The sequence below is a fragment of the Psittacula echo genome (assembly GCF_963264785.1).
Source record: "Psittacula echo genome assembly, chromosome: 2".
Lineage (NCBI taxonomy): Eukaryota > Metazoa > Chordata > Aves > Psittaciformes > Psittacidae > Psittacula > Psittacula echo.
Genome location: NC_137737.1, coordinates 6,836,923 through 6,846,806, shown reverse-complemented (window position 1 = coordinate 6,846,806; position 9,884 = coordinate 6,836,923). Strand labels below are relative to the sequence as shown.

At 45.4% G+C, this 9,884-nt stretch overlaps 1 protein-coding gene across 2 annotated transcripts in view; it reads right to left on the bottom strand.

Annotated features, from left to right (window-relative positions):
- Positions 1–521: 521 nt before the first annotated feature.
- Positions 522–9,884, bottom strand: part of LIMD1 (LIM domain containing 1) — a gene marked incomplete at its 5' end in the record, with an annotated part of 28,749 nt that continues 19,386 nt past the window's right edge. The window contains 6 exons of one of the 2 annotated variants that reach the window (XM_080611121.1): positions 522–2,731; positions 3,644–3,712; positions 4,570–4,621; positions 5,646–5,776; positions 7,212–7,274; positions 8,379–8,446. In XM_080611121.1, the coding sequence (XP_080467247.1) occupies positions 2,594–2,731; positions 3,644–3,712; positions 4,570–4,621; positions 5,646–5,776; positions 7,212–7,274; positions 8,379–8,446 (521 nt within the window). In that variant the 3' untranslated portion in view covers positions 522–2,593. The remainder of the gene's footprint in view (positions 2,732–3,643; positions 3,713–4,569; positions 4,622–5,645; positions 5,777–7,211; positions 7,275–8,378; positions 8,447–9,884) is intronic. The other variant, XM_080611122.1, reaches the window with a different exon arrangement.

The following is a 9,884-nucleotide window of genomic DNA, read 5'->3' as shown; positions in this document are numbered from 1 at the left end:
GTGATCAAAGGGGGCTCCTCCAGACAGCTCACCACATACAGGTTGCTTGAGGATTTCTGTGAAGGAAAATGGCTCTTCTCCATCCTCCCTTCTTTCCTGCAATTTTGGGGTTGTGCAAGAGTGAGGCTGTAGTTTAAACTGCAGCGAAAAAGAAAGCATCAGTCCCACTGGTGTTTTCAGATCTTTCCAAAACAAAGGCCAGGAAATGCTCTAAAACCCAAGAGCTAGCAAAAGCATGAGACACAGAATAGCTGATCTCTCACAGACAGTAACAGGCAATCAAGGCTGCTGTTTCCAGCTCACTTCCAGAAGCCACTTTGATACCTTGCTGCCAAAGGAAGTTCAGGGACAGGACCCACCTGCTTGGGAATGAGTTATTTACCAGGTGTTATGTCCCACCTCTGACAGTCCCTTCTGACAGTCCTAAGAGCACAGTCACACCTTGAAATCTGCTCCCATCCCTCACTACCCACCATTTGGAGTCTAAATTTAAGGCCCTATTTGGGGTCAATTTTACCCCCTCTTAAATCACATGTACAACTCTCCAAAGATAAATATGCCCCAGAGCCATATACACTGCATTGGGAGTTTCCTCTCTTGAGCTTTCAGTCTCTCACTGAGGGGCTGCAGAGCCAAGCTACACCAGAGCTAGAGCTTTTGGTGATTCTCAGCACAGGACTGACCTCCAAATGTGTGCTGCCATCCCCAAGAGGAGTAACAGCAGACAGAGGTGCATACAGCTGGATGCGGCAGAAGGCTGGATAGTCTGTTGGCCCCATCAGACTCCATGCCAAAGCTTCCTGAGGTGTGGGCAGTTTGGGATGTTCACATTTCAGCCAAGGCAAGCCATACAGACGTGTTGGAAGGTGCTAACATGTCACTGGTCTCCATTTGTTTTACCATTTAATACTTAGCACAGCATTTTGTACCGCACAAATTGAAGGCCCGTGGTGTGTATTAGAAGAGACAGGCAGCTTGTGGCTACCCAGCACCCCAGCTGCTCCTGGTGGGTACACGAGGGACTCAGTCTGACTACATGGTGTGATGTTCAAGCACCTACATGTATGCTACTGATAAAAGAGGTCTGGTTGAACCATGGTGGGTTCTCAGCACAGGCGCATTTTTTTGGAGTCCCAGTGCCACTGCTCAGCTAATTTATTGTAGTTTCCTCACTAAAAAGATCTTCAAGAATGTCATCCTCTTACCAGTCAGAACCAAATTTGCATCTTTAGCATAGACAGATGAGGATTTAACTCAACACAATACGTTAGAAAGAGTAACTAAGAACCCCAAATGAACCTGAGGCTTTAAATTAAGAGCTTTCTCGTAAAGAAAAACTTTGTACCTGTACACGAGGGGCCGCACAGCTTTGGTACCTACAGAACATGCCCTGCAGGCACACCTATCACCTAGGTAACACAAACTGCGGGGGCACGTTCCTTTGAGCAGGAGTCAAAAAGAGAAACAATTTGCCTTTCTGCTTTAGACAGCAAGGGTCAAACTCTAATCCCTCTCTCATATAAGCTGTTGTTATTCACGGGAGCACATTTGTTTATACCAACATACTCCTCTGAGTACAGCTTGTGGAGCTGGGCTCTAAATCCCTGTGAAACAAAGCCTTCCTAAGGACCTCGAGCTCTAAATAAGCACCATTATGAAATGGCTTTGTGCTGGGTAAACACCATGGAAAAGAGTGGCCAGCCCGGGGGCTGAGCTGTGGGGACCAACTGGGAAACTCAGGCAAGTGTCTGTGTAGGGAGAGCTTTCGCTCTGCAAACAGGAATGAGGATGGATTTCCCCCGTGTCCACACTTTCAGCATCCTGACCTTTCCTTTCCAAACATGATGCACTCTTCACTCAGACACAGCAGGCTGGCTCCTGTGTATCATGCTGACATGCAAGCCCAGAACCCCAAGTCATCATGTTAGCTCAGCCTAGCTTGCTCCAGTCTTGTATTCTGTTTGAAATGGGATGCTGGCCTCCAGCTGCCAGCCAGCATGCCTGGTTTGTGCTCGGAGAGTTGGTGCTTTCACAGCCAGGCTGGATACCTGGGAATTAACTGAAAGGTCTGTGTGTGCCATTTTGCACAGACCCCTTTCTTGTCTTTTCCTAAAGAATTAATAAAAAGAGAGTGTCTAAAAACTGGTATTAAAAGGTTGATGTCCTTTGGGGAATCTGATGAAATGTGCTTCTCAGGAAACTCTTAATGTAAGACTGATGCGATAACCCCATCAGGCAGGCAGACAGATAAGCCAGCCTCTGGCTTTTTAATTGTGCATGGCACCATCTGAGTTCATAGGCACGACAGCAAATTGTGCTTTCACTGAAGAATCTTCCACAAGGAGCTAAGAGGAATCTCCAGACAGCAGAAAAAGGCACGTAGAAGTAAACCAGTTTAGGTAACACACCACATTCTTGGTCAAGTAGACCTGGTTTGATACAGCTGGAACTCACAAGCATAAAATCCCTGGGAATCCAGCAAAAATCTCTCATATCCTTTTACAGGAACATGCACAGTAAACCAATTGAGGGTGGGGAGAGGGAGCTCATGTAACCATCTTCTGTCCTGGCTTTCTGATGTCAGCCGTGCAGGCTAGTAGTGGTGCTGGTATGCAGCTGCTGGCATTGTGCCGTTCTCTATGTGTTTCAGATGACAGGAATGACAAAGCAAGTGTTCATCCAGTGGGTAACAGCGATGCCCGTCCTCATCGTTCAGTTCCAGTCCACAGTCCTGCAAAGAGAAGCTCAAATTATGAGAGCATGTGTTCATCTCCCAGTGTCAGCTGGGGTCTGGCTTCCAGGAAGGTGATTCTGTGACAAGGACAGAAGACACCCACCCAACAGCTCCTTAGTCAGTCCAACATGTGCCATGAGAAGGAAAGCATCTGACACAGGCATTTTGAGGGGCAGCCTTGTACAAATTTGTATTAAGTAGCCTTACTGAATAAGCTTTATCTTGTGGCGAGGTGCAACCCTATGTATTTTAAACATGCTTGTGTCTCCTTACACTCTGGGGTAGGATTCACCTCTTCATGTTACATTAATTGCAGTAGTAGCGATGTGAAACCAGTCTGCTGAGACACAGCCTCTTTTCACTGCATTATGAGCACAGGGAAAGAAGACATCTCTTTATTTTAATTCACAGCAGAGTATGAAGGCTCTCTGGGAAGTTCTGCACAGAGACCAACTGGTGTTTAAGAGCTGGCATCTCTTAGGACTTTTTGTGCAGCCATATCCTTTCTCCAGTCCCAATGACACATTCATTTCCCACGAGACTAAAGGTAACTTATACCATAAAGGATCAGTCATCACTTTAGCACTTTCGAACAATCTGACTCAGAAATCAGATACACTAATGGATCTGGAGCTCAAGGCTTCTGAAAGGCAGCAATAAACCTCATTAAGTCACCACATTTCCTTCATTAACAAATAAGCTGCCCATAACTTTATGGATAGCAAATGAAATTGCAAAAACTTCTGTACTCAAGGAGACATTTCTCAGCCACTGATACAAAGGACACATAACGCAAGGTTTGAATTGCTCATCTATGGCCATTGGAAGGCAGGAGATCTATTTCCTTCTTAAAAATAAAAGTAGTTATCACTATTAAGTGCTCACTTCCTGAGAAAGCTGCTGACCTACCTCGCAGTGATAACATTCCACATGGTAATCCTTGTCCATGGACACAACCCGAATGGTCTCATCAGACCCCTGCAAGCATTCAAGCAAAACAGTAATTACAAAGGATTGCAGCAGGATCTGACACATGCACTCTCTTCACTGCTTCCTGCAACAATGGGAATGTCGAGGAAATGAATGTGGGCTGCTGGTTGGACACCCCAAATAAATCCTGCCACCTGCAGTTATTTTTACAGTAAAGCTTCATCACCTATTGACCGCAGATGTCCTCTAAAATGCAACACCAGAAATGTAACATTTTCTCTGTTTAACAGTCACATCTATCTCAAATCACACATTATGGAGGCTCCATCCCTTTCAGTGTTCAAGGCCAGGTTGGATGGAGCTTGGAGCAACCCGCTCTAGTGGAAGGTGTGGTTCCTCTAGACCCACTCTAGTGGAAGGTGTGGCAGGGGGTTGGAACTGGATGAGCTTTAAGGTCCCTCCTAACCCAAAATTTCCTATGAATCTACGAATATTGATTTGGTAATTTCAGTATATCACATTTCTCAGCATTTTCAATTAGTTTTGCCCAAGATTCATCTCCTCCAAGTATTAAAATGAGTTAGTCCCCGAGGGGTCACACATGTCATTCATCAGTGCCACCAGCATTTATTGACGTGAAGGAAGGGTATCCTGGGCATAAAACTAGCAGCAGTATAATCCTGCAGGAGATGAAAAAAGCAGCCTGGCTCAGCAAGAGCAAAAGAAAGGTCACATCTCAACAACAGCATAATAGCTCAGGTCAAAAGGTTACACTCTGGGGGAAGTAATCATTTCTCCCCATCCACAAGTATATTTGCCTTGACACAGGGTCAAGTGTGAAAGAGAGCAAGACCTGAGACATGATGCTTCCTCCCTTAAGGGCACATGCAATAAAAGGCTCTCACCTCGGAGGGCAGAATGGGAAGTCCACATGCTGCACATTTTGGAGCTAAAACTCTGGAAAAGCAACAAGAAATTGAAGGCAAGTTATGGATCAACATAAAAAGAGAGGCCTGTGTGTTGTCAGTGATATGATGAAAAGCTGCAGCTGCAACTAACTTATCCACAGGAAAGCTTTGCATCCCAAGATCATAAATTCATGTTAGCATTGACTGTAAGCAATGCTTGGCACACGTTGCTCAATCAGGCAAAAAGAGACCTTATCTTTTACATTCAGTGCCAGAAAAAACAACAACCCCCCCGTAAAATTCTTGGCTGCTACTGCGAGATTTAGAAGAGAAAATGGGGAGAAACCAAGCAGGACCCATCCCCAGAGAAACACATCAGAACATAACATCATATGATAAATAAATAACATTGCAATGCATATCATTTCAGAACAACAGTGGCACATAGAGGCAACTCTCATCTTGGCACAACACAGAATAGTTCCAGCAGCTGCCTGGGCAAGACGTAATACTCTGCCTGCTCAGAAAACCAAGCAAAACAAGCCAGGACACTCAAAATGTACACAGCTCTAATATCGTAACTACCAGCAAAGAGCGTCGCCTTTTTATTTTACTGTCTAAATGACAAGTGATTTTAAGTGGATGTATCAGCTGTTGAATTTGGAGCTGGATTAAAGTTCTGCTTTGCAGGTTCAGTGGTGATTCTTTATAGGCAAACTCAGCCCTTCAACTACTCAAAAAGTAACTCACGTTGATTTCCACAGGCATTCACAGACCTACTTTAGAGCAGACTAACTTCTGACATCACTGAACACCTCCTGACCACTGTTCCTCACTATCTGTGCTTTGCAGAAGGGGCAGTTGAAGCCCAGGGGCGAAATGGCTTCCTCAGAGTCACACAGGAGTCAATGGCAGGACAAGAAGAGAGAAACCTGGAATTTCTAGGGTCTAGCCCTATCCTCAAACTTGTACCTTCTAACCTGTCCCTATTTTACTAATCCACACTTCCAAACTAGTTGAAAAGCTGAATTAGAGGCTTGTTGATAGGAACATCTCTGCTATTTTGTCCTTACTTGTGGTAATCTCTGACACAGTAGATTTTGTTCTCAGAGTCTACAGTGAATGGCACACCATCCAGACACTCATTGCAGACCACGCATCGGAAGCAGCCTGGATGATACGATTTCCCTAGAGCCTGCAGGATCTGCAACAAACCGAGAGACAGGAAAAATGCATGTGAACAGCCAGTAAAGGTGAAAATAACAAACGCACAGCTTTATACCAGGCTGCATGTTCATCAGCGGGGCTGTGTCTCTTTTCAGGCACCTCATCTGAAACATTGAGTTAAGAAGGATGGAAAGGGCAGCTGGAATCAGTGTATATCACCTGGTTCCAGTGAAATGAATTATTAGCATGGATAAGAAAACAATTTAGAGTCTCAGTCAGGGCATTTAGCATTACAAAGGATAGAAAGGATAGAATTTAAAGGAAAGAAAATAATTTCCAAAGCCAACAGGTGGAGAATACTTAGGAGGATCACAAGGCAAGACATACCAGGCCAACAAAAGGAAATACATCTCTATATTCTCCGTGAGAGGCTGAAACAAATACTACTGCTAGGTTTTCATGGTTCTTTAGATATCAAAGAGCTTTGCCTGGCTTCCTAATTTACACAGTCTATGGAAACCGTTGAGATCAACAGCTGCAATTCACTTGCTGGCTTTGGGGCAGCAATTACTACTTGGAAGGCTGAGTGATCAGCCTTTGGAGTATAAAACAGCTTTTCCAATTATAATGCTTTCCAGTGTAAGCAGGCAAGCAAAGATAGCGAAGAATAAGCATTAGACAACCCTGGGAGGCATGCTGTGAACTGACCACCCAGGAATTCCTCCTTTCTTTGCCTCAGTTGTAGTTTTACACCACTAGCTACATGATCATGGATTTGTCTCCCCCTGAATCACTCACATCATGGTTGAATGCTGCCCAGTGCTGGCTAAAGAGCAGTGCTGAGCCATGACCCACTCTGTGTACATGTTGAATGGATGGTGCCTGTTGTAGGCTAACGAGAACTGCCTGCTTCAGCAGGATGCCCATGCACCTACTGAAGAGTTTGCAAGGACTCACGCAGATCTAAACTGAGGTCTGGATCACATATTCTGGGTCAACTGGGTCAACTCTGTTCCCCAGAGTATCAGCACCCACAAAAACCAAGTCAACAAGACAGTAGCTTTATCCTGAAGGCACATGGGAAGCCACAGGTTGACTACAGGAAAGACAGGCTCAGCAGAGCCACACTGATGCCCTATAGCAAGGGAGTACTTTGAAGCAGGAAGCATCGACAGGATCATGCAATACACTGCCCAGGGAAGCCCAAAAGGGTATGAAAGAGCCAAAGGCTCTGCTTTTAACATGCACTGAAAACAGGCAAAATCTCTGCACCATACACAGCAGGGTGACAGCTTCACCTCCTTGCAAAGACCAGCAAAAGGATGAGTGGATTTTCTTTCTGCTATCAGTCTCCCACTGGGCAGACTCCTAGATGATAACAGACACTACTGGCTATGAATACATTTTGCTTTTGGTGCATTCTTCCAAAAAGCTGTTAGATTTTTTTGTCTCTTAAAGCAGTTATCACTTACCATGTCCATTATCAAATGACCACAAATGACACATCTGTCAGCTGACTGCTGGAAACCAGAATACTGCAAGGACAAAAATGAATTTCACAAGGGTAGTTGAGCATAAGCAACAGCACATTGTGGGGTGTTACTTGCATGGTCTTTTCCTGTATTCCATACACAAGCTAAACTTTCCAGTGCTTTTTTCAGTATATGCAAAGCTCTGGATGGGTCCCCAGAAGATAACCGGTGGGGACACCAGACTTCCAGTGTTCAGAGGGAGTAGGAGTTTCTGTAACTTCCAAGCTCTAAATTTAAGTTTAATTAAGTGTATAAATAAATACCATAAATACACATGCAAATAAAGCATCTACTAATAAGACCTACATGCTTATTTGATCACTTGAATCTACAAGCCAGGAACTTACTTGTGTTTATCATGTATTAACATCACAATATCTACATATATAGGCTCATAAGCCAAATTCTTCCTCTGGTTTCACTGTTATAAGTCTACTGAAGCTTCTCCAAGGTCCATGGTATTGTCCCAGCTCCCTGTTAGGGTAACAATCAAGTCTGGCCCAGAGCAACATGTTGCTGGTGTTGCCGATGTATAATGGTAAGGAACTGCCTGTCATGTCCACAACATGCACCTTGAACACAACACATCATCTGTCTGAGGTTTTGGTCCTGTCTGAATAGTAGAAAACTGGAAAAATTAAGTATTTTGGATGCATTTAGCCAATCTTTCCATTTGCAGCCTGTGTAACATAGACTGACGAGAGCAAAGAAGATGAACTCTCTTCTCTCTCACAGAAATCCCTAGACTTACCCAATAAGTAGGCAAATACAACTTTTCTAAGTCTCAATGAAGGCTTAATCTATCAGCACTCAGGGCTAGAAGGGTATATGGCTTTTCATCACATCCAACCTTTATCCCAGCACTGCCAAGGCCACCACTAAACCATGTCACTGAGGGCCTCATCTACACAGTTTTTGGACACTTCCAGGGACACATGTGGGCATCCACCATGGCTAGAGCTGGGCTTGCGTAGATGGTGGAGCAGAAGGATCAGGCAGGATGCTGGACTAGAGTTGTGTGAAACCCAGGCAAAGCTGAGGCAGAAAGGCTGTGTGTCTGCTGGGGAGGCTGACATGTACCAGCACAAGGGTCAGCTGTGTGCTTACCAGGAAATCTTCTTCACAGAACACCTTTCCATTGACAAAATAAAAAGCTTTTCCCCTCAGCTTTCGACCTGAGAAAAAAAAACACAGAGAGAAGAGAAAGGTAAGCAGAAAGCACAGAGAAAATGTGAGCAAAAACTGGCTGCTGAGAAGCAAACAACCATGAAGACATTTGAGCATAGCACAGCTGGAGAAGAGCATCCAACCCCAGCACGCTCTTCCCAGCCTCCAGCCTGACTAACTTCATCTCCTCTTCCACTGGCTGATGAACACGGATGGCTGGATCCAGGCAGCAGTCCCACCTGTGGGCAGGAGGAGGTTGCTTTGCAAACCTGGAGCACCTCCTGGCAGATCATAACACAAACTAACCTTGGAAAAGCAAATGAGGGTACTCATGCTGGAAAAGACCTCAGGAGATGAGCAAAGAGGAAAGACAAAAAGGCATGGAGCGTGTGATCCATACATGACATTGTCTCTCAGAATGTCACACCTAGCTGTTCCTCTAGAAGGTGCCAGGTAAGCCGCTGGAATACCCAACCACCCAGTCTGCACACAGCAAAGTGCAATACCAGGTCCCTCAACACGCTCCTCTGCTCCCCACCAGCACCTTTGTCACTGCAGCTGCCAACAAAAGCTGGAAACCATTTAAATGAGTGGGTTTTTTTCAAACCAGAGTGTTGTAACAGAGACAGGATGACAAAGCTTTTCCAAGAAAGAACTCTACATATGAGGAAGATTTATATTTGCTGCAGCTTTTGTGTTTATGCCTCACATTCACTGCCTGTTTTCTGTTCACTAACTATGGCAACATCTGCTCATGATGCCACCACTTCTTCTGAGTGCTTCCTCTTAGAGGAAAGGGCTAGGTTTTGTTTGCTCATAAAAGCTGCTCTTACCTCTTTGCAGCCCAGATTCCCTATTCAGCCAGGGGTTTGAATGCAGCCTATCACTGAAGTGGTTCTGCTTGTGCTGCTTGGTCAAGGAGCCCTAAACACATGCCTGGAGGCAGTGCCTGGGAACAGCAGGAGCAGGACCTGCTGCAGGCTGGTTTTGGGACCTGCCAGGCACTGCTGGAAGGAAACAGGAACTGAGACATCAAAAGCTTCCTGCTTGATATGCTACACGTGGCATATATCATAAAGTGATCATTGACTGCTGGGTGTACAAATGCTAATGGCACACTGGATGGGTCTGGAGGGCACATCTTGGTGCCTTACGGCATGTACATACCTGGCAGCCTTCAACGAATAACCATGCTGGTTGCCAAGCTTTCAGAAAAGGAGAAGGCCAAGTAAAACCACTTCATAAACTACAATCTTTACTGTCTCCTGTGCACACCAGAGGGCACTCCCAGGCTGGGAAACAGCTCCCGCTGCTCCTCGGGAAATGGAGATGCTCCAGAGGAGCTAGAAAGCTTTGCCAGTGAATTCAGCCAGACCAACATTCCAGCAGCAGCTCTCAGTGCCCTGCCCAGGGCTCAGCAGCACAGCAGGTGGAGGACGTGGCAGC